Source organism: Choristoneura fumiferana, chromosome 4 (genome assembly GCF_025370935.1).
Source record: "Choristoneura fumiferana chromosome 4, NRCan_CFum_1, whole genome shotgun sequence".
Lineage (NCBI taxonomy): Eukaryota > Metazoa > Arthropoda > Insecta > Lepidoptera > Tortricidae > Choristoneura > Choristoneura fumiferana.
In genome coordinates, this window is record NC_133475.1 from 13,697,235 (window position 1) to 13,723,832 (window position 26,598).

Genomic DNA, 26,598 nt, shown 5'->3' on the forward strand with positions numbered 1-26,598 from the left:
GTTACTATTTAACGCTAAGTAATTATATAAATAAAGCTGAGGCTTCTTAGCATCACTTAGTATATTCTGTTAGGTATACCTATTTAAGAAATTAGCAATCAAATGTCCTTGTAGATGATGGATGCAGGCGCTGGATTTGTTGAGGGCAAAAGTAAAAGAAATGAGTCGAGATAGTGATGTGCTTAGGGTGCAGGTACATGTGCGCGTCAGTCGGCTGTTAGAGGGCAACTGAATCAAGGCAGCAAGGTGACACACACACATACATGTTCCCGCGCACACACGTTTATTTTACGTACAAACAGAGGCAAACAAACAGGTAAGTAACTTCATTTTTTTCTCAACTATTATATATATAAACTACCCTAATTTAATTTCGAGGTTTCTTTTTTTGTTTTCAGGTGCAGCGCTGCGCGTCGTCTACAGTCCTCTTTAGCTCGAAATATATCAAAAAAAATACAAGTTTGCAAAACTAAGGTAAGACAATGTACAGTACACAAATTATACATATATTAGTATTGTTTACTTCGCTTTAATTTCAAAGCCGGTTATTGAAGACTAAGCAATAAATCAATGCTCAGCTTTGAAGCATCGTAGGGTTTCCCTGTGTTGTGGTTTCGACGTCATCTACAAAATATTGTTTTATGCTCATTAGGAGGCAAAAGTACGCTTCAAAGTATCAATTACACCCACAAAATCTAGCCACATACAGGAAAACGAAGCCAGCGAAACATAAAACTAGTTTATACTTACAGGAAATAGTAAAATATTCTTTTATAACGGAAAATAACATCATTAAATTTGCATTTGTGCTAAGCCTATCACCGTAGGCGGATCTTCGTATTGTACGCGAGGGAGTAGTTATAGAGACTTTAAATGCCAGGAGTCATTAAGAAAAATAAAACCTTTGGCTAAAATTTTCGGTTCTGCGTCTAGAGAAAAAATTACGCGTTGTATTAAAGACTTTAAAGTCGTATATCGTAATAAGAAAGATTAGTTTGAGGGTTGTTTTATGAATTCTTGGTCGCGAGGGAAAGAGAAGGCGATAGGCAAAGGAGGTGGCGCTTATAGCCGGCCGGTGCACACCGCCCGCTTGCACCAGTTATCATTACAACGCCGGCAGCGCCGGTCGCGTACATACCGCGGCCCAGATGTTGCGTCCCAAACTTTTCACGAGTTCTCGGGAAAATATTATACAGTTCCAGAGTTGACCGCCCCTTTAATCACTTCTTTGCGTGTGTCGAATGCAACCGAAAAGAGCGTTTAACGTGTGTTTTATGGTTCAGTTTGTTTTCAACGATAAAAAGTTACAGTTACGTGCTTCTCCAGTTTGAAAACAAACTTATTTTTATTCAATACAAAAGGATCATTAGTAGAATTTCACTCGAAGAAAGACGTAATCTAACGATTTTATTTGGAACACCGAACAGTATTTGCATTTTGCATGTATTCCTAATTGGCGCCCAACTTGGGGCTAGCGTTATAATTATTTTTGTAATCAATGATAAAAAATACCGTTAATAAAAATCATTAACATCACAGTACAAAAAATGAACGGTTTAGGTGATGTTAGTCTATTGAAGAATGGAAAAATGCTTTTGGCATTATTAGTTTTGGATTGGTTGTTCGCAGGAAGCACGGATGCCACAACTCGTAAGTCATTCATGATTTATTTTATTTACCTCACTGCTTTTTTTTAAATTGAAAACTTACTGTCACATTAACCAATAATACCTAGAATACCTATTTAATAAAAATCGACTAATTTTGTAGTGATTAACAAGGAAAAGGTTCCTCATAAATCACTGCCATAGACTCACTAACGTCTAATGAAGATTGAAAATGTAGCAACATGATGCTTTCTTAATCACATATTATTTAGTACTGCGAGTGATAAAATTTGTTCATTACTATCATATCATAATCAAACTGGTTAAGTTAAGACAAATAAACACTGGTACAAAATTTTATTGTAAGTCTTTACTAATAAACCACTCTGACTAAGATAACTTTGAATGAAAACATTGCAATATTAATTGTGTTAGTAAATTAAATTATACACGGTTGCTGGATTAAATAACAGTGTAAAGATTGATCAACACTCTATTCTAGTAATAATGAAATAACCATAAACAAATACCGTGATTGTTAAAACGTTTGCCCTCCTCCGTACTTTTGTTTTGTGGAAAATGAACGTTGACTTTTTAAAATAACAACCGTTTCCGTGTTGTTGACAAATCAAGCTTTTACGAACGCGTGCCATTTTGTTGACAAACATAAAATTTCAATTTGTTTTCATGTTTGTTTGCTCTTCTGTCAGTTGTATTTTGATTAAAACTTACACTTTCCGTACCTATATGATTATTACAGTGCTCAGATAATATTGTCATTATCAATTGCATCTGTTATTCATGAGCTTTCAGGAGCAACTCCTTTAAAGTTCGATCTGTATTTACAACATTCATATTGGTCTAATAAACTGCGTTATGTATTAAAAACCGGCGATTGCGAACCACACTCACGCACTCTGTATGTAACAAATAATTATCTGGACCTAGATGTTACAATTTGTTGACAGTGTTCTGTTTTTTCTATTGAGACACGGAACCCTAAATTTGAAGCATTTATGGTACTAATGCAAAATGCAGGCGAAGAACAAAAGTTTAGAAAAAGATATATTTTTTTATTTCAATATTTTTAGTATTTTGTACATTGCTTTTTATAACACTTCAAATTATTAGTACTATAATTTAAGTTTAATTTAGGTGGATTTGGTTGATTTTTACCATTTCTAGTAATCGGATTGACTTGAAATTTGGTTTAGATAGTATGTAGACTACGTAGATAATAGTACCTATATCTACACGTACAGGAGTTACTAAAATAGTAGACAACGATGTTAAAAAGGTATTGTCACGTTGAAAATGTTGCCTTGGACAACAACTTACTCAAATGTATTATTTTGTTAGATTTACCTGTAACTGCCGATGGCCCGGTTGAACAGAAATTTCACATAAATTCAATGACAATACAACAATAAAGTATCGTTGGTAAAAAAGATGTTTCAAAAACATTTTTTTCCGGAAACTTTTTAAGGCAAATGAATGGGGAATCTTTCCCCTATCTGTTACGATGGGTTGACGTGCAGTCAATTAGTAGGATAGGCCTGCTAGGGGGTGCTTGTAATGTCTGTGACAGCAGCGGAAGGCAATAAGCCTAGTTTTAGCATCCCATTATACTGTCGTTTAGAAAATTATGCCGATACAGTTACGTTACTTAGTGGAGCTAGGAATAGAACTTTGCTCCCGGTGTTTATCTGATATTGTTAGGCGAAAGGTTATTCTCATATTATGAATGAATGAAAACAGTTTACTGGACGCACACATGATACACACAAAAATAGTAGAAGTACATAATCTATAACCCTTCGGGTGTCAACGCCATATTTTAAAATTTGCTATCAAGTGGCACGGCCATTTTGAAAAAAAAACTTCGTTGAGTGTCTGGCGACCGGCTCCCGGTGTTTGGTACGGGTACGGGGGTGTCGTCCGTCTATCCCACTAGTCCCATTGAGTTGTCCCATCATGGGACTACTGGGATGATTACGTCCCAGTTATTTCACTAATAAATATAAACCGTTAGAACTAGATCTGGCTTGCTCAATCTTGCAAAATGCGTTCGTTAATAGACAAGGATACCATTTATTAACGGCTGCGATAACACTATTGAAGAAATTTCATTCTATCGTTACTCAAGTTTGACTGTGTGACCGCTGCCGTGCGCTAGTATTTTTGAAAACCTCGTATTATTTAATAGTGAAAGATTATAAAATGGCTTTATTTTGTAAATAAATTAATATTTTACGCAATAAATTAGTGTTTTATACAAGTAATCGTTTTGTTTCGTAGTTATAGTTATTTTAGTATGTGACGAGAAAAAATTGGTTATCACATAAGTATTTGATTATTATTAATTAAATTTACAGATATTGAATGTCATTCATATTTATTTATTTAATCAGATATGCCATTTTATGCTCAACCATCAGTGTAAAACTTATATAAAACATTGAAATAGTTTTTTTTCGTGATATTTTTTATAAAATCCAGTTTTTGTGAAATGCTGAAAAATGTGTGTGAAGTGCCCTTGATTAGATATCTTTTTAGAGTTCTGTGCCCAAAGGGTAATAAAAAACGGGACCCTATTACCATGGCTCCACTGTCCGTCTGTCTGTCACTAGGCTGTATCTCATGAGCCGTCTTAGGTAGACAGTTGAAATTTTCACAGATGATGTATTTCTGTTGCCGCTATAACAACAAATACGAAAAACATAAGAAAATAAATATTTGAGGGGGGCTTCCATAAAACAAACGGGATTTTTTTTTGCCGTTTTTGTTCGATATTCATAACGGCAACAGGTTGCTTGAAATATTCACAGAATATTTATTTGTATATTCATTCACTTTAAAAAGAAATAATTAAATCAGAATCAGATAAATCAGATCAGAATAAAATAAATATTTAAGGGGGCAAACGTGTTCCGTACAGCAAACGTGTTTTTTTGCTAAGTTTTGTTGTTTAGGTACGGAACCTTCGTGCGAGAGTCCGACTCGCACTTGGTTTTTTTATTTATTTTACCCTTGCGAAGCCGGGGCGGATCGCTACTTATGACATATAACAATTAAAAAATAAATTAAAAATAAGTAAAATAAAATTTTCTATGTGTGAGCGAGAAGGTCTCGCCTAAGCATAAATAAATGCGGACTCCTGGGATGGAGTAAAAGTTTATTGGTTTTATGAGCATATTATTTTAAACAGAAAATTACGCGAACAGGCCAAACAAGTAACTACGCTGCACTGGAAACAAGTAAGCGTACCTACTATTCGTTATCTCTACAATTCTTTAATGACCTTAAAGAAAACAGGTGTGGATTTTAATTATTATTTTTTGTGTTTTTATGTGTGAAAAAGTTAGTTCTATGTTCCTATATAAATTTTCTCAAAATCTATTCAGCAATTATAATTTAAGTAATACTTAAAGTCCGTTGATTGTTGTGTTTTGAGAAAAAGTATACTTACTTTAATTAGAAAGATTTTTTTGATTTTTATAATAATAGAGTATAATTTTGAACATTACCATTTTGGGGTTTCTGTACATCGATTTCGTATATTCAATTTCAATTTATTAATTTCAATAAAAAAGTGAACACATTATATTGTATAGAATTAAAAATATAGAATGAGTATTAACTAAATATTTCACGTTTTTGTAGGCTGATCACGAAATAGTTCTTCGGGTAAGTTGCTCCGATCTTAAGCATAAAACTAGGTATAAACTCGAGCCAAGTTGATACTAATGAACTTAGGGGGTATTTATTAAAACTGTTGTTTACCTCGCCACAAAGTCAGGCCTACTTTAAGTATAAAAAAGCCTTAATTGAGTTGAAATCAATATTCAACGCTTTTCAGTCCAAGAACTTAACACGCTGTAAGAGCGTGGTGTGTATTACGAGAAAGGTCATAACTATTTTTTAAGCTCATTAACGGTTTTGACCTGATTCCGTCTATGTAGTTACACACGAAATAGTCGCGTGCCGCCGAATTAATTTGACAGAACATGCTTAATTTGAGGGTATTTGGCAATTATTCGTCACTGGTCTAATATTTTCCCCTTTTCTTTGCTGACCGACATAGAAATGGCCACACATTTGGAAATTCTACTTTCAAAGAAATAAAAAAAACCGGCCAAGAGCGTGTCGAACATGCCCAAAATAGGGTTCCGTAGCCATTACGAATAAAATTAAGTAATACCTACCTATTTTAGTATACCTATTTTTCTAAAGATTTCGTATTTTAATTGTATATTTTATACCTACTATTTAAGAGTAAAACTACTAATAATTTTCAAGCAAACTTAGCCGTTATAGTTTTCCTTGAAAGTTTGATATACTTACAACCATCCTGAATTTTTTCAAATATTTCCACTCACCGGTTTAGATTTTAGAGGGGGGGGCAACGCTCGATTTTAATGAAAACATGCACTTTAAAGTTGAATATTTCGCAAAAATATCAATGAATCGAAAAATCGTCTTAGAAAACCCCTAATGGTTTTAAAATACCTATCCAACGATACCCCACAATACAAGGTTGGATGAGAAAAAAAATCACCCCCACTTTACGTCTATGGGAGGTATTGTACTAACTTCTTACGTCCGTTGATTTGAGACGGGCAGCATATTTCCATTTTTGAATAATAATATTGAACGGACGCAAGGGTGTTAAAAATAAGACTTGTATCCGTGCTGCTAACGTAGCGAGTTGATTTGAAATACATATGAAAAGATCATAAAGAAGTGTTTTTCTTAATATAATAGAATATTATTAGGATAGTGGACCGTCCGTCCACTACAAATTGGTGGAGGTTTGGGTCTCCGCAAAGGAGAAAGAGATCCGTCCTCTTGCGCGCAAAGCGAGTAAATATAATAAAAAGAAGACTTGTATCCGAGCTGCCAACGTAGCGAGTTGATTTGAAATACATATGAAAAGATCATAAAGAAGTGTTTTTCTTAATATAATAAAATATTATTAGGATAGTGGACCGTCCGTGCAAAAAAAATTTTTTATTTTATTTTTTATTGTACCATTATGTCGGCATAGTTTACATATATATCCGTGCAAAATTACCTATAGCTTTCTAGCATTGATAGTCCCTGAGCAAAGCCGCGGACGGACGGACAGACAGACAGACAGACATGGCGAAACTATAAGGGTTCCGTTTTTGCCATTTTGGCTGCGGAATCCTAAATTTCATAAAATTGTGATATCTGATAAGGCAAGTCGATGTACTTGACAGCATGAAGTCAGCGTAGTTAGCTAAAAAAAAAAAAATTTTAATGAATGTTGTATTTAAAATTGCACACACATTGAGTTACTTTGATTTATGGAAGACTTCATTTCTTTTAATTTGCAGGTGTTTCATTTATGAACTTCTGCCTATACAGCATGTTATATCTAGAAGTCTGAAAATATGTTGAACATGAAACTACCGTGAGACTCACTCATATTAAATATAATGACCCGGATAACTCACGTCTTAAATCGAGTTTAGCTCGACATGTTTCGGGCTAATCCGTAGCCCTTCGTCTTCGGAGCAACGCGACTCAGCGGTTGCTGCAACACTCGCACTGCGCGCCGCCGCTCTGCTCGCGCGACTACCCGACGAAACTGACACCGGTACACAACTACCCGCGTTTTCATCATCATTACAACTGTCAAATGTAGGGTAGCACACAACACTAACAACATCGCTCTGTAAAGGTACGTTCACACACACCGATGACGCAGCACGAGTATTTTACACCGTTTTCCAACTCGGAGGTACCGTCCAACCACTATCCCGGTTGAAATTCGACCGACGACTAATCTCGATGGCTTCACGCACTTTCCGCGGAATGAAAAATTTCTCTCTCGCAAGTACAGATAACTTATCAAATCTGATATAGTGCGTCGAACCCGAGTCCATTGGCCACAGCAGACCCCTTGTCGTCCTGTTTCCTCATACTGCGTATGTGCTCCGATACCCTTGTGAAAACGTTTCGTCCAGTCTCTCAAATATAGCTCTCATATGCAGCTCAGACAGTTGGTACGGTCGCCGAAGGATAAGGAGCCCCTGAGTGGTCCCGGGGTATATATGATTCCCTATGCCTGTGGCAAGAGCTATATTGGAGAGACTGGACGAAACGTTTCCACAAGGGTATCGGACCACATACGCAGTATGAGGAAACAGGACGACAAGGGGTCTGCTGTGGCCGAGCACTTAATGGACTCGGGTTCGACGCACTATATCAGATTTGATAAGGTATCTGTACTTGGGAGAGAGAAATTTTTCATTCCGCGGAAAGTGCGTGAAGCCATCGAGATTAGTCGTCGGTCGAATTTCAACCGGGATAGTGGTTGGACGGTACCTCCGAGTTGGAAAACGGTGTAAAATACTCGTGCTGCATCATCGGTGTGTGTGAACGTACCTTTACAGAGCGATGTTGTTAGTGTTGTGTGCTACCCTACATTTGACAGTTGTAATGATGATGAAAACGCGGGTAGTTGTGTGCCGGTGTCAGTTTCGTCGGGTAGTCGCGCGAGCAGAGCGGCGGCGCGCAGTGCGCGTGTTGCAGCAGCCGCTGAGTCGCGTTGCTCCGAAGACGAAGGGCTACAGATTAGCCCGAAACATGTCGAGCTAAACTCGATTTAAGACGTGAGTTATCAGAGTCATTATATTTAATCTGAAAATATGTTGTTAAATATAAATATTCTACATCATATGGATTTTGTTATGGCGTATCCACACAAATCAACGTTATATTCAACGTCTTTGGTTTCGTAAACGATACCCTTTAGATAATTGACTTCCTTGATGTGGCGTTTAATCGCCCGAGGTTTGATTAACTCTTCTTAAGATTAACTAAGATACGACAGGTTCACATGGCTGTTCTGTTAAGGGACTATAGCCTTTAGGCTTACTGAAATAGGAATCTAAAATATGGTTGTATGTTTAGAGGTCTATGATTGAATTTCAATCAATGTGATCAATGACTAACTCAGCAAAAAGCAATGCGTAGGATGTAATTTGACTGGTTCTGCTAAGGTGATCGCTGTTGCTGAAATTGATACAGCTTTTATCGTTCAAGGGCCAAGCAATTAGAGAGACTTTTTGGTATTTGCTCAGTCGCACCGTTGTGGGAAGAAAATGATTGTGATTGGCACCTCATTACTTGGAAATAAACATTATTACAGGCTTGCTCTTCAAAAATAGACTCATACAATTTAAACTTATTCATTGAACGTAGGTATGTCGTCATTTATAACAAGTTAAAGTTTTAATTTATGTAGGTAACTGTGTGATCGAGTCTTGTTAATTTTTTTCTTAATTAAACATTGTTTAGTACGTACATATTTTATTACTTTAGCACTTGGTACTCGTACTATACATGCGTTATATCACATAAAACGTACTAAGTAACATAAAGTTAAAAATCAATGAGTTTTCCCATTTGTATGGGCAAAGCATTTTTACACGATCTAAATAATGCTGGATGCACTCGTACAAAATTCTTTCGTATGCAGGTCCAACTCGCACTTGGCCAGTTTTCTAAAATGTTCGACGTTCTTGCGTTAGACGTGTGAACAATAAAAATTACAATTTCATAATACTTAGGGTCAGATTTCCTTGTCCTACATAATACGCCGGGGACGATTTATCCCGGGATATCATTTTCTCTCAGAGTTGGGCTCATCTAAGTCATGGGTTAGTTTAGGTTAGGTTATGTTTTAAGCTTTGACAATTCTTAATGGATATGTGATATATCTGGGGACTTAATCACGACTACTATTTATTGTAAAAATTACCTCAACGTTTCGACCACATCAGCAGCCGTGGTCACGAGCCAACTGGTACATAGGTTAGATTGGTAGACTACCATTGAGCTCATTCGCTTTTGGTCTTGCTCTTTCTTTTCTCGTGTTCGGTAGTACCAGGGCTATCTTAACTGCGTGTTTTTTTTGGACGTCTCAATAACATGGCTAAGGAAGCCTGATTTGTGTTAGCTTTTTTGAACTTTGTAACTAAATCATTTGGTCATTTTACAACTTGACTCTTGTTACTTCTACTGCCTATTTCAATGATTTTCCAGCATGTTATTGTTTTTGTTTACATATGTGTAATTCTATAATTTAGCATTGGGCACCGTACAACATGAAATACTCTTATTCCATTAATTTGTTCACATAAAATGATATTCCAATCACAATGAATAATTTGTACTCAACATAAATCCCCAAGTTTAACACGACTACGCCATTGATTGAAAAATTGATATAAAATCCAAAATTAAATAATTGAACGGAATAACCAGGATCAAAGTGTCAGTCAGAGTTTAATACCGGTACTTTGATGAATTTATTGTTGTACAGACGGGCTCGACTTCAGCGGGAAATAGTGAATGATTCGTGTCTTATGAATTGACCGAATAACATTTGACGGAAGGCAACTTTTGTTCAAAGTTGAATTTGTCACGAATCATCATCATCTTTCGAAAGTCTACTGAAGAGAAGAAAGTTGAACGGAAGTCCTATTTGAAATGTCTCAATGAATATAGCCAATTGTATCCTCCAGTTGCCCACAATACTGGCAATGTTGTTAGTCTATCTAATAAAAGGCCTGCCAATACTGCGTCTGTCAGTTTGTCACAAGTACTTATTCTGTTCATATAAAAACATTTTTGAAAAATTTCTGAAATCCGATCCGAAAAACGTTTTAACCAATTCGCGTACAAACGCTAATTCGGTCAAACGCAATTCGGCCTCATGATAGTGTTAACCAAGGGTAAGTCAGTGCTTAATACCGGTGCTTTAATTTTTTTAATTTGTTGTGCAGACGAGCCGGGCTTCACCGGGCCCATAGCGAACGTGACCACGCCACTGGGACGAGAAGCTATACTGGCTTGCACTGTACACAATCTCTCCACTTACAAGGTAACGCTGCAACGATTTGCTTATATTTATATTATTTATTTTTGTTAATAAAAAAAAAGTCAGGCCCGCACGGTAGAAACAGTTTCCATCAAATATTGATTTACTACGAAGACAACAGTGTAGTGTCACTGTAAATGTACCCAAATTTCTTAGGGCAGACACATGCAGGTTGCGCGAGCACGGGACTCGCCAAGCGCCAAATAAAATTGACGATGTGCTGGCGCAGCGCGGAGAAGGGGGAGGGGGGGGGGATAATATCGCTAAGTGCGGCTACCCGCAAAATAAAGATTTATTAAAATTGGTTATTCTCAGTAAACCGTAGAAGATCTGCAAAATAAGTATCCCAAAAAAAACTTCCCAAAGTAACTATTTCACGAGGACGAAGTCGCGGGCAAAAGCTAGTTACCTATACATTAAAAAAGTATGTAAACGGAACGAAAGTTCCGATGGAAACGAAGTTCTGCAGAAGTTTTGGTGAAGCCTCAAAAGTTCCCAAATGGGAACAATAGTTTTGATTTGGCAACGCTGGTTTAGTGGGTTTACCTAAATGGCTTCTCAAGTAAAGTATCGTGGGTGGGGCCAAACTCCACAACATTTACCACGAGGTTTGCAGCGAAGGAAAACATCTTAAATACCTGCACACCAGCAAGAAATCTAATGGTGTTTGTAAAATTACCACTCTGCACTGAGTCCTCGACGGAATTACACCGCAAGCCCTTTCATTCTGAGAGGAGGTCTATGCCAAGCAGTGGCACGTACCTATACCTACCTACATTTAGGCAGACATATTTGACTAAAGTATGGATGTTTTGTGGTGCTGTATTATACCATTAAATAACGGTAACCTTTATTCTACACATTCGTTGTCTTATTTTCTTGGTGTTTTACGTAGCACTGCTTAGTTATGGAACATGCAAAGCATTTTACTTAACCATCTTGTTTTTAATGGTGTGTGTGCACTGGGCTAGCGTGGAAACTAAAGTCCAAGACCTCTCATTCTGAACGGAGGCCTATGGCCAGCAATAGGACGAATATAGACCGGAGTATCATCTTTGTTTGCCTTACCAGATACATCTTCCCTTTAGGTGGCGTGGCTGCGCGTGGACACACAGACAATCCTCACGATCCAGTCACACGTCATTTCCCGTAGCCGACGCGTCGGCGTCACACACGGGGACCACACCTGGTTCCTGCACATTCGGGAGCTGCGTGAGACCGACCGGGGCTGGTACATGTGTCAGATCAACACGGACCCTATGAAAAGTCAGCTTGGATACCTTGACGTAGTCGGTAAGATTAATACCTCGGATAATACCAAAAGAAGTTTATTTAGACTGTGGTGTGAAAAAGCCGCAGTAGGCTAGTTTAAACTATGGCCTCTCAAGTACGGAATTGTGGCATGTCGTGGGTTTGAGCCGGGGTTAGCACCTCGAGTTTCTACGATGAGCATTTCAATGCTCAATTCTACGTGCGCGTGAATCACAGGTAGTTAAACGTTAACATATCGAACGCATAAAGCCCATTATGTAATTAGAACAGGGTTAAACTAATCTTTATATTTGTGATTGGTTCTTAGAAGTTTTTTGAAATAATAGAGTGATCTTTGAAAACAATTACAATTTTTCCTGAACGACCTTAATCGATTTATCCTGTCAATATTTCTATGACTTGTGTATTTTATTAAAATTGTTAGAGCCGTATAGGTAGAATCATTCACGATGACGCCTGCCGTGGTTCTTATTAAAATAGAAAATAGAAATAGAAACGTTTATTCGCTAATTCGCAAATTACATATTATAAGTACACAAAATAAAACAAGTATAAAATAAATATTAATGACAGTATTTGCGAAATCGCGAAACGGTCTCAGCTCAGCATAGTGTTGGCCGTAGAGGCCAACGCTGGTTTTCCGCTAAGACCGCTTGGCGACAATTACAATGTCATTAATGGCTAATTTTGACAAAATCACGCGTTTTCGTGGATGGCACAAGATATAGGCGAATTGTCAGGGCATTGGTGTTTCCCATATTTCTCTATGGTGCTGAGACGTGGACGTTACAAGAAGGCGAGAAGAAGAAGATAGACGCTTTAGAAATGTGGTGCTGGAGAAGAATGCTTGGCATCCTGGACGCAATGCCGAACCGATGTCTCAATCCTCCAAGAACTCGGCATCAAATAGCGTCTTTCTTCCATCGTCCAATGTCGTATTCTCACTTTCTTTGGTCACATCCACACGTCGAGAAGACTCATCTGTGGAACGGCTTGTGGTTCAGGGAAGGTTGAAGGCACGAGAGCACGCGGCAGGTCACCCATGCGTTGGATGGACCAAGTTAAAGCTGCGCTCAACGGTCCAGTCCACGAATGTACGGGAGGAATGGTGACGGATTGTAAACCTTTCCGCCACCCCTGATGTGACAACCACGACCACTCTGCCAAGAGAAGAGACACGTTTAATGGTATAACTATAAGAGACGCTATTGGAAAATAAAAAGCCAATGTTTAACTTTTAGTTTGTTACTTATATGAAAATGCCGCTTCTTTCACATATTTAGGTCCAGCTACGTCTGGTTTATAATTTTAGCTGCCAAGCGACCTAGGTAATGCAGCAGGATGATCCAAGTTTACTTTGATCGGGCATCATATGTATTTTGCCTTTTCGCTGTAAGTTCCTTTTGGGAAGGTCGTAAACATGTATACACGTATGGATTAGTAAATGACGGATTCCTCCTTTTAGTTCCATCTATGATGAGTAGGTCCCTCCTCTCTGTGTCGTATTCTTCAGTAACATTGAGGGTCGTGACCACCCTTCTGAATCACTTTTTCTCGCACGAAATTTTTCCATCAATTTCTGTCTCTGGCGGTGTGGAGGGCGTTATGAACTGTAGAGTCAAGAACGGTGCGAATATGGTCAGACTAACGCATTGGGCTGCGACCGCGAGGCCCTTTAAATACACTGGTATGGATGGATGCGAGTAGCGGTAACCGCTGAATATTCTAAAATCCATTGAGTCTCACTAGTAGACGATTAAGTCCTCTCTCAGTATACGGTATTTGACTATTTTTCATCTAATATATAAATTCTCGGATCAAAAATGTTTGTGACCAAACTCCTCCGAAACGGCTTGATATTTTGTGTATATTCGGTAATCGGTAGGTCTGAGAATAGGATGTAAACTATTTTTCATACTTCTACGCGGACGGAGTCGCGGGCAACAGCTAGCTTATTTTATAAAGCATATAAAATAAGCTTGATATTTTCTGTCACTTAAATTTAGATTTGTCACTAAACTGCGATACCGTAATTATTATATCTATCTCTAAGAAATATATTGGTCATCAAATTAATCAAATCTGTCTCTTAGTATAAGTCATCAGATTAATGTAAACCTGTATCCAAAATTTGATCATCAAAATTCGATCACCATAATAATAGATCTGTCACCTAATAAATAGATCAGTTCCTTAATTCGATGCTCCTACCTATTCTACTAAGGCAGGTCTGGTTAGGTAAGACGACGAGCGAAGCGAGAAGGAGTGTTAGGTGGAACTGCGACCCTCAGTGCGCGAGCCGAGCGAGCGAAGCGAACGTGCCGCTGCAGCGGCCGGCGAAGTGCCAGAACCGAACATTTTTTTGCTAATACTTGAATGATTAATATAAATGTTTGTAGTAGGTACTTGAGTCTTGGATGTTTGTATGTATTTTAGTATATGTATTTTTTTTTTTTTTTTTATTCGACTGGATGGCAAACGAGCAAGTGGGTCTCCTGATGGTAAGAGATCACCACCGCCCATAGACAACTGCAACACCAGGATATTGCAGATGCGTTGCCAACCTAGAGGCCTAAGATGGAATACCTCAAGTGCCAGTTATTTCACCGGCTGTCTTACTCTCCACGCCGAAACACAACAGTGCAAGCACTGCTGCTTCACGGCAGGATTAGCGAGCAAGATGGATGGATGGATGGATGGATGGATGGATGTATGTCTAGTGTCTACCCGTTGTTTAGCACCCATAGAACAAACTTTGCTTAGTTTGGGGCTGGGTCAGTTGGTGTAATTTATGAGAAGATATTATTATTATTATTATTATTTCATTTGTTGTATATCATTATCGTCAAATTTCAGTACAATTATTTCATGATCAATATTATTTTCCAGTGATTATAATTAATTTTTTAGGAAGCCATTTCTATATTATTTGGTAATTCAGTTTACTTTCACATTTATTTATTGTCACAAACTAATAAGTAACTAATACAATAATAATTCAGTTTTAGTGAAAATCTATTATTTTGGAACCCAATATAATTATTTGGTGATTCAATTTACGTGACAGATCTACTATTATAGGAACAGATATTATTTATTAGGTTGCCGAAAACGCAATTATTGGGTGATCAATAAAAATCATACCCTTTTATAAATGAAAGCTTGACAATCATCATCCCAGCCTATATACGTCCCACTTCTGGGCACAGGCCTCCTCTCAGAACAAGAGGGCTTGGGCTATAGTTCCCACGCGGCATGTCATCGAACAATAAAAATACGTTTACATAATAGTTGTAAAGGTTTAAAATTTTAAATTAGATAGAGAAATATACTTGCATGTGACACTATTTATCTGTACCAACATAATTATATTTATCTTCATAATAATATATAGGATAATATGGCAAATTCAGAAATTGACAAATACCGTATTGTAACTACTTAATAAGGTACATCCCTACCTACTCGTTTATAATGTGACCTCAGCATTTACAAACTTATAATTGCTTCTTTATTCGTCTGTCTGAACTTGGATATGATACTGAGATTTATAAAATACTTTTTGAAAACTTAATGGCTGTGTGTTATATTATGGAATTATTTTTATATTTGTGGGTACGAAGAACCAAGGAGCGATAAACTCACCTTATATATGTCGGCGGCCGATCGTAAAATCAGCCAGATCACGAAATTCCTGGGCATACCATGAAATGGCGCGAATGTCCCTTAGCCAATTCATGAAATGGCGCCATTTCACGATATGCCCAGGAATTTCGTGATCTGGCGCATTTTACGATCGGCCGCCGACATATAGATTGCACATAAAGCCATTTGAATTATAGCATTACTTATTAAGGTGTTAGGGTCCTCTGCTAAGCAAATTTCAAAATTCCTATGGTCTCTTCCACTAATGGAATGTGAATGGTTGGTTTAGTTTGACTGAGGAGACTGAACGAACAGCCTTTTTTAGGACTTTTTACTGTCATTCAAAACGTCTTCATTAAACGACTTAAAAAAAAGGAGGAGGTTATCAATTAGGTTGTATATTTTTATGTTTGTTACCTCAGAACTCTGTCATTTATGAACCGATTTGAAAAATGTTTTTTTCGTTCGGATAGGAATTTCGACTTTCAATTAGGTCCCATTAAGCACCAAATCAGGATCTAATGATTGGATCCTTAAGAAATCGAGGGAACTCTTAAAATATTGTAGGAACACCTATAGTAATTTTGATATATTATTATTTAGTAGTAACTCGTGCATTTGTTCTTAAAAATCATCATGTAGTGAAGTGGAACTGATGACGTGAAGGTTGAATTTCAATTACTTTAACACAATTGCTAAGCAATTTATGCTCATCGCAATGCATATGGTGAAATGGAACGGGTGATGAAGCACCAGGACTCCTCAATAATGAACGACTCTGCATCGGAAAAAGCAATTTTTCGTAAAAGGTGAGGAGCAGTTGACATTAAACTATCGTATCTTAGATTTTTTTGGTACACTAAAAACGTGAAAAAAATTTTTTTTCTACCAAAAAATGAACCGACTACGTAAACCCATGAAAATAAGTTTCTACCAGTCTGAAGTCTGTGCCTGTAGGAGTGATTGAAGTATAAATAGTATGTAGGTGAGGTAGACGACTATAGGTCTACTCCTGCTGTCTCGTGCTGAGGCACCGACTTCAGACTGGTAGAAACTTATTTTCATGTTTTTTTTGTAGTCGTTAATTTTTTTTAATTTACCTAATATTTTTTACATTAAACGATGTTCAAAGTGTACCTATTGCGTCAAAAGCGAAAAAACTCCGATTTCAAACCTATCTTAAATGTTGTCCACACAAACTATTCCAACCATTTGCTGAAGTTTTGTATACAACTTGTATAAAGATGTATAGGATCTCGTTTGTATTAGTCCAATACTGAATACATAAAACCTCACTGTATCTACTTTCATTCCTGTATAGTACCGCCAGATATCCTGGACCGTGGGACGAGTCGAGACCAGACGGTGCGTGAAGGTGCTTCAGTGAGCCTGACCTGTGCAGCCACGGGCTCCCCACAGCCGCAGATCATCTGGAGACGAGAGCACTCCAAATCCATCACTTTGTCGGATGGGATACAGGGTAATACTGAAGTACTTTTTGTTTTGTACCGAATTGCAAATTTTGACGGTCAGGTCAGTTGTAATGTAAATAAGCGCCAGGTCGAGCGCTAGGAGGAAACTGAATTATCCGAGCCTTGAGGCCGCCCCGCCACTAAGGGGAATAAGATTAAGAAACTGAATCGCGTATCAGGGTAGTACCTTGAAACTGCAAATGTCATGTTAACATTCCAAGACATTAATTTCATCTGTCAATAAAATCATCGTGAATTTGATCCTGTAGAGGTTTAATTTTGGTATGCGATGCAGTTTTATCGACTGTAAATGTAGTAAGCATTTTGAATCAGCATACTTAACTAAGCATTCTTGATATAATAAAGTTTGTCTAGGTTTTTAGATAAAATGCTTAAGCGAAATGTTTCAAAGTAAACCAAACACAAATTAGATTTGAAGTCAGAATGGTCTGGTCGATACTTGTAGTGGGCCAAAAGAGCTTAGCCTGAGTAAGTAATAAGGGCATTTTAATGTAACTCAGTAATTTTGTGACGACTTCAGGGGTAATTTTCTTGTAGTGTCATCACTAGAAGGCCCCGTGCTGAACATAAGTCGAGTGAGCAGACAACACGCTGGAGCATATTTGTGTATAGCGTCAAACGGCGTGCCCCCTACAGTCAGCAAGAGAATATTGCTCACTGTCGAATGTAAGTATTCATCAAAGAGACATTACGAGTACCCAATTGATAATTATAGTGTACGGGTACGTATTATAATGTATAAATTTAAAATACATATCGGTTGAAATACATACAGTTAAAATACCGCAAATTGTAAAATATAATGGTTAAAATAAATATTAATCAAAATTCATAAAGCACGTTTTTCATATTGGTCGAAATACATACAATTAAAATGACTAAGTTCACAATGTATATGTTCAGAATATATACAATCAGAATATATAATAGTTAAAAGAAATAACAATTAAAATTCCTATAGTACGTTTTTCATAATGGTCAAAATACATACTATAATGCCTAGGTTCATCATCATCTCCAGTCTATTGACGTTGTATTTACATAATAAATTCTGAAAAATTAAGGACTGTAAGACAATGTCGACGGAGCTCCGCTTCGCGGAGCTCCTTTTCAACGTAGTTAAGGCGCTTCGCGCCTTGACAAAACTCTAACCTAACCTAACCTATAAAAAACCGACTGATCGGAAGCCGTATTGTCTAACAAGACCTTGCATTTTAAACTAACTTTAGTTAGTATCAGACTTCTGATCATTAATTGAATAGTAACTTTAGGTGCGACGACGAGCGTAGCGAGGAGGAGCGTGTTAGGTTCAACTATGATCAAAACCATATGACCAGAATTGTAATATATGCATTTGTCTTAGTGAAAATTCAGTGTCTAGTATGTATTTCAACCATTATAGAAAACATACTGTATCGATTTTGAACGTATACATTATGAAAATATGCTTTTTGTGCCATATGACTTAGAACCATTATGCATTGTAACCATTATATATTTTCACCACTATGCATTTGAAGCTTATGCGTTAAGAACTTATGTCAAATAACTTAATATATTTTGTTGCATTATATTTTATAATTTTCGGTATTTCAACTGTATGTATTTCAACCCATATGTATTTTAAATTTATACATTTTAATACGTACCCATAGTGTACTTATCTAAATAATATTCAAATAAAATAAAATCAAATCAAAAAATGATTATTTTTAAAACTTAATATACCTAAGTTTTTTAAAACTTAGTATACTTGTGTTAGGAGGCTCCGCTACTTCCCGCAATTGTCGACAGATTTAAAAACAACATTGCTTAAACAGTACATAAAGGTGCATTTTAAGAAGGAACATAATGTGCTCATCTACGAATTATATAACGAATAATAATATTGTGCTTATATTATGAACCACTATCTCAACTTAACAGTAAAGAGTGTGCACAGCAGTGGGTCGTATATAGATCGAATGAGGATGATGAGATCGCAATTCCCCCAGTTCAAAGCCTTCTTCCTTTTAGCTGTATGCTTAATTGTAACGCACTTGTAATTCTTGGGACGTGTATGTCCATCTACTGTTGCACACTATTTATAAAACTCCTTTGCTCATAGCAGTAACTTACAAAAATTTATAAACTTTGACATTCTTCTACCTATTAGTTCCGCCAGTGATCACGATAAGAAACCAGCTGGTCGGAGCGGCGCTGGGTTCCGACCTCGTGTTGGAGTGCGACACGGAAGCTTATCCCAAACCAGTCAGCTACTGGAGTCGGGACAATGGAGAAATTGTTCCCGTGGGTAAGTTATTAATTGAAGAGCCAATCCCTAATCTTAAGCATAAAAAACCAGACAGGATGGAAGCGGGTCGGGAGCAGGTTAGGTCGGAAGTGCGGCGGGATTATTTACGTGGCTGTATATGAACGACAACACACCGACAGCGGGCGCGGGGCGGGTCGTGCGCGTAAATAGACCCGCTGCACTCCCGACCCGACATGCTCCCGAAACGCTACCGTCCTATGTGTGGTTTACGCTGCATAAACGCTACGGATCACAGGTGACCGAACTTAACGAAAAAACGTAACGAGATTCAGGTCCTTGTTTGAATTGTTATTCTGTGATTCAGAACTTTTGAATCTCTTCGATTAACCATATCGAAAATACAAACTGAGACATGGATGCACAGAAAAACCAGAATAAGAGACCAGCGCTGGGAATCAAACCCAGGTCCTCAGCAATCCGTGCTGCGTGACTTGCGGAGTGTGGGGTGCGTGCGTGGTGTGCGGGACCTGGGTTCGATTCCCAGCGCTGGTCTCTTATTCTGGTTTTTCTGTGCATCCATGTCTCAGTTTGTATTTTCGATATGGTTTCACGGAATACCCGTAAAAGTAACAAATTTGGAGTTGAAATAAAAAATACAAAAAGACTCCAAAAAACCAATCATAACTTTTCGATTAAATTTTTCACAAGTAAGTGGGATATTTATACAAAATAACACATCCAAGATGTTGTAAACTCTAAACTTATCTAAATATTTTTAACAAACATTTAACTACAGATCTATTGAATAATGTTTTGCCATCGTGTTTTGTCGGGTAAGTTCGTATTTATCTTGTTTTCTCAATTAGATTCAGTAAACCTCATTAAGCTAGTTGAGAAAGCAAGACAAATACGAACTTTTCACGACAAAATACGATGGCAAAACATTATTCACTACTCGTAGATCTGTACGTCTTCAATAGTTTCTAGATTTCATCTAACTTGAATTAAATACCTACTGTTCCGAAAAAAAACATAATTCACAAAAAAACATCATTTAGTTTTTCCACATAAATATTGACCTTCCTATTACATATACTAAATGTCACGGCGTTAAATATTTGAAGTATCATTGCGTGTGACACTATTATATAAACGTTTAAGTGACGACCGTCTATAAGCCAATACTCGATAAGTACCTAAGTAGTAATGGACATTTGGTAACCACTCAATTTTATTAATGTCATTTACTCAAACGGACATTTCATTTTATATTTTTATCGTCAGTTGTAAAAGTTAAGATACTTAAAGTAGGCAATAATTTTCTCCATACAGCATGGACTTGTCTCTTTTTGTGGGATTTCTCTCTGCTAACTTGTGAGCGGAAGATAAGAGTAAAATTACGATATTTTCCAATGCGAAGCAAGTCTTATTTATTTAATTACAGTGACATTAATTATAAATAAATACCACCAATACACCCCACAGGAAGATGCTACGATTTCGTTTGTTATTTAGTGTTCCGTACCCAAAGGGTGACAACTGGACCCTATTATTGAGACTCCGCTGTCTGTTTGTCTGTATGTCTGTATGTCTGTTTGTCTGTCTGTCTGTCTGTCTGTCTGTCTGTCTGTCCGTCCGTCCGTCCGTCTGTCACAGGGCTCTATCTTTTGAGCCGTAATAGCTAGGCACTTGAAATTTTTACAGATTATGTATTACTGTGGCCGCTACAACAACAAATACTAAAAATAAAATAAAGTTAAAAATCAAGGGGGGTCGTCATACAAGAAACGTGTTTCATTCAGCGGTCGAAAATTCAAAATTGTTCTTTATTCAAAACTAGCTTTTACCTGCGGCATCGCACGCGTAAACTATTCGGTCTGGTAGTTGAAATTGAAATTTTCGGGATTTTACAAAATTCCCCTGGAAATTTCCAAAATTTATATCTTGGTCTTCATTGAGGTTGTGTTGTGAATACAAAATTCAAGACTCTAAACCCAGTGCTGAAATTTCAATTAAAGAAAAAAAATTACAAAATAATAATTATAATACAGGGATGTATGGGGTCCCTTAGTTAAAACTATCCCGTGGGAATATCGAGATAAAAACTAGCGTATGAGTTATTCCAGAGGTCCAGCTACCTACATACTTAATTTCATGGCTCTAAGCCCAGCGGTTGTTATTTCAAGATTTTATCCCTAGGTATCCCGTGGGAATATCGGGTCAAAAAGTCGCCTATGTGTTGTTTCAGACTTCCAACTAACTACATACCAAATTTTATGACTCTAAGCCCAGCGGTTGTTATTTCGAGATTTTATCCCTAACCCGTGGGAATATCGGGATAAGAGGTATTCTATGTTTTAATCCAGGTTATGAACTAACTTTTTGCCAAATTTCATACAAATCCGTTCAGCCGTTTCAGCGTGAAGAAGTAACAAACATACTCACTCACTCACAAACTTTCACATTTATAATAGGTAGTAGTATACTTGCATCTAGTGCTTGCATTTATTTTCATGTTTTTATTTACTTGTAATGTACTTACTCGTAATGTAACTAGTTATGTTTGTTTGTATGGAATTAATATTTCAAATTAAATTTTTAAGTGAAATGAAATTTTGCGCATATATGACGCAGAGCTGATCTGATGATGAAGTTAGATGTTGGCCATAGGAACTCTGTAATAAAACGACACGACCGCATCGAGTTTGGATTCATTTGATTCATCTTGACGACTCCAAAAAAAAACAAAAAGTACCTACAGCCAACAAAAAAAGCTTATATTAGAATTTTTAACAAAAAATGATTATTGTTCTATTTGTTTTTACAACATTGTACGGAGGTACGGATCCCTTCATGTAAGAGTCGCGCGCACTCGCACTTGGCCGTTTTTTTTAAATAAGTTGACAACCCCCGCGAACAAACGTGTAATGGCTTTTACACGATTTTTTTATTGTTTAATTACGTTCTTTTAGCTATAACGGATCATCTGATTTTTTTTAAGTAAATATAATAATACATAAGGTATTTTAAGGCAATGCTAATGTTTTTCAGGGGAAAAAAATATAAAATTCGCACGAATAAAATAATATACCTATGTTACACATAGATCTCGCCTGTTTGAACAATAACAAACGTGTATCATCGGTGCGGAGTATTTTGGAATTTGTGTAAAACTACTTTACACGTTTATTCGTGTCATTTATTTTATTGCACGTTTTTGTATTGTCTCATCATGAAATATGCACGCGAATCAATTAGCTTGTGTAATAGCCTATGTTCTTCACAGTTTCCAAGTTTTAGTGTGTATTTATTTTTGCATATATAACTAGCAGGAATAAAAACTGCAACAGTTTGATAGCAAAACAGGTGATATCAAAAATTCACAAGAACGTCCGTGCAAGCGTTTATTAACAATTAATATCAAAACGAATTTCCTATTGAACATTATTGTAACGGAGTTGCCGCTTTAATGAATAATAGTATGAATAATAGTTTCAAACAAATTTGAAATAAAAGTACAAATACTACTTCACAAGAATAAAAAAATAATTGATATTTTGTGCATTTACTGGTTAATTTACAAAAGTTAAAATTTCATTCGAGGCATGTACCTACTCGTAACTGTTGGTGTATTTATGTTCTGTATTTTCTTCATACATTGTTTCAAACTTAACCCGTCAGGTGAAGAGCTATTACAGTTTTTCCGTTTTAAATTTTTTGTTATGATATTACGAGTACTTATACGCTTATTCGCGGGGACCGTCGAAGTGTAAACGATATATTTTTGACACGGGCGGTACGGATTGTGAACAATGTTTGTAACTAAAGATTCTTATTTCTCGTGAATATCTTTTACAAATGTCTAGTTCCATAAAGGATAAGCCTATGCCTGGAATCGTTGTAAATTGGCTTCTATTTTTTATGCGTAGGAGGGGGTTTAGAGCCCCAGAAGTTCGACGGGGCGTTCCGGTCAGTGCTCCGACTGCCGATAAAACGAGTCATGAGCTCGGATTACGGCGCCTACAAATGTGTCTCGAAAAACGCCTTAGGTGACACCGAGGGCACCATCAAGTTGTATCGTGAGTTGCGCTATTATTTTACATAACGTCTTATCATTTCCTTCTCGAACCTAGAATATGAAAATGTCTGTAAATTAATTTGTTCCAGAAAGTTACAAAGTGCCGTTTAGAGGCAACATTTAGATGGTTTAGTAAAATCATCTTTTAACCTTGTACATTTTTTATCGGAGGAGCGTTTCAACTTTAAACGAATTCGATACATTTCATTGATATTACATTGCTTTTTGTAGCTATGCCAAAACCAGCACCAGAAAGCAAAAATGGTAAGAAATTCTATAAATAATGTTTGAAGCTTAAAATGCGGTCTGCTCTAATACTTATTAATTTTGTTTACCTACGTAGTTATCCAGAGGATGAACATCGTTGCTGATACAGCGTCTGAAATCACGCCATTTGGTACGCAAGGTTAGTGTAGTAGTTAGTACCGTAGGTCGGGGTACTTTGGCCATGTAGGGTAACTTTGGCCCTTGGGATTACCTAACTCGGTCCTGCTTTTATGTTAATTGATCGATCACGTTTTTCTGTTTTATTAGACCCTTCTTTATGTGGTTTTCATATGGGCCAAAGTAACCCTCCAATGGAGCAAAGTACCCCGAGCTTACGGTATAAGTATTTGTGTTCAGATTGTGATGGACAGATGACACGGTATTTATATTAAATGATATTTTACCCGTTAACTCACGTCATAAATAGAATTTAGCTCGACATGTTTCGGGCCAATTCGTAGTCCTTCCTCTTAGGAGCCACGCGACTCGGCCGCTGCTGCAACACGCGCGGGCTGCGAATTAGCCCGAAACATGTCGAGCTAAACTCGATTTAAGACGTGAGTTATCCGGTAAAACATTATTTACTTAATATGAGTGAGTCTGACGGTAGTGACGGTAGTTTTATGTTCATGGTATTTATTTTTACTTATCCTATAACTTTAATCATACTTATTACCTTTGAATACTGTGTAAAACAAGGCGCCGACGCTATGTATTGAACTCCCTTGTCCACCTTTAAACAAAGACTCCATTATCTAATCAGACAAAAACGTTTTTTTAGCAACCAGCTGAGCTGCCGCGTTAATTAGTAAAATGTTTTTAGATTTCAGGTTACAAGATTACAACAGAGCGATCTCGATGGATGGATGCGGTTATGGTTTTTTGCTTTCATTGGTAATTTTAATCAAGATAACCACGTCTCGAGGGTGATGTTTATGTAGAATGTAGATTAATTAAATATTATGTAAGTAATAATTATGCTTCGATGTCTTTAAGACTGATATAGTTGGTACAATAGAATACCAACGCTTGACAAAAGGGTTAAGTACTACTTACAGTATTATGGCGTTACAAAAATATACATAATATAATAAATGCGAGAAGAATAATTCAAGTGCTTACTTTAAAACATATCTCGATGTAACTCAACTTTTTTTACATAAAGTTTCGAATGTTAAAAATTAAAAAAAATACTTTTTGTTATAAAAGATCATTCGAGTAATGAACAGTACATGAATTAACTTCTCGATAAAGTAGGTATCCGTAAGGAAAATTCCAAACTAATTTGATGTTACAATATAAATTATTTGGCTGTAAATGAACAATAATTAATATTTGCCGCAACATTATTGTATTATAATTGCTTTAAAAAACATAATTATTTAAAAATTATCTTTCTTAATAAAAATTGTACCCACCTTGAGTACGATTAGCACCTCCTTAGTTTGCGTCTGTAAAGTTAGCCTCAAGTCGCGTTCGTCGCGGGTTTCCACACACAAAACAAAAACGTTTACTGCTACGCTACTACTAATAGCTTACTTCTACAAACACGAACGTACGTGGTGCGAATTATACAGGATTACTATTTTGCTGGAGTAATGCACATTAAGAATTTGGAGTTTCATGACCCAATAACGGTTAGTTACACACTGACTTAAATATCACGTTACCTGTACTAAATTCTGCCCTTCTTGTTTTCGATCGACAACCGGCAAGACCGGTCTATGTTTTCGTTTGGTTTATTAACAAAATACTGAAATGTCAGTACCATTTAAAAAAATGTGTTAAAATATTATTGAGCTCCACGATTAGTGTACAGTCGAACCATTTGATTCCTAACCCACCGTAGAACGTTCTCACAGTAAGTGTCATAATACTCGTAAATTCCCTTGTCAAGCAATGCGATGTCACTATGACTTTTTCTACGAAAAGGTTCCACAGTGGGTCACGACTCAGTTCGTTCGACTGATTGTACAACTGAGACAGAACTCAAGCAAGTATTGTATATGGTTTCACGTAATTGGTTGGTAATGCACTACAAATATATGAGTTGCAATGTAATATTAATTTTTAGGCATAGTACTAACGTTTTTAGGTAGAAAGACTTAAGTATAATCATATGGAAAAGTTGTTTTGTAAATTAAATACTTCTTGATTCGACATATCTTTTAGGTTAGAAGTTAAACAATTGCGATGTAAAAAATGTAAAGTTTAAGTCATATTTTACATATCTATTGAGATGCAGGTTTCTTTTATATTAAAATGCTATTTTATTTAAAAATAATGTAAGTGGATGCATTAGACATGCATCGTGGTTAAAAATTGAAATTATTTGTTTTAAGATAATTACTAGTATAATATCATTAAGTATAATTAAGAAATCAATTATGTTACATTCATTCAAGCTTCGCCTATAAAAATCGCCTTGTATATAAAATGTTATAAAAGGGTTAGACTAGATATTAAGGCATTTAAATAATACTTCGTTAGAGACCGTCAATTAAAGTTGCCACGAAGTGTAATATTATTTTTACGGAACCCGCGCCTCCAGTTCTGGTAGAAGATTTTTTGATACGAAACATTCGCCGACTAATTTACATTTAGGACGTAGTTAAGGCAAAATAAAAATTTGATCGTAGTCGTAACTGTAAAATGTGGAACACTGGGCCGGAACGTTTACGCCTGAATTAAGTAATATTTCCACCACTTTAAAGGTTACGACACCGATTGTCTCACAAACAGTATTTGATCTGTCTTTACGTCGGTACCTTTATATTGTACAATGTAGATACCTACATTGTAAAGAACATTGAACTTATAAAGAAAGGCTTTAATTACTAAATGGAACATTGCAGATTACATAATCAATTAAAGGGAATGGAGAGGAATTTGCGATAGTCTCATTATTTTCAATGATAAAATTTAGCTGGCTTATTCATGTTTTTCTAAATGCTATAAAATGACCAAACTATTATAGTACGTCATAAAATATCTTGATTAGTGAGGTTAAGCATACTAAATGTTGGAATGTGTTGTAACCATAGGCTTACCACAAGGATAGATAATGC

The 26,598-nt window shown here is 36.6% G+C and overlaps 1 protein-coding gene across 1 annotated transcript; it reads left to right on the plus strand.

The window, feature by feature from the left end:
- The first annotated feature begins 1,070 nt into the window (after positions 1-1,070).
- Positions 1,071-25,509, plus strand: LOC141427509 (lachesin-like). Its single transcript, XM_074087024.1, has 10 exons — positions 1,071-1,650; positions 10,427-10,524; positions 11,610-11,814; positions 16,760-16,918; positions 17,469-17,597; positions 19,087-19,224; positions 23,115-23,264; positions 23,495-23,527; positions 23,607-23,669; positions 24,354-25,509. Exons 1-10 carry the CDS (start codon positions 1,548-1,550, stop codon positions 24,458-24,460), a joined length of 1,185 nt encoding a protein of 394 aa, XP_073943125.1. The 5' UTR covers positions 1,071-1,547; the 3' UTR covers positions 24,461-25,509.
- Positions 25,510-26,598: the final 1,089 nt, after the last annotated feature.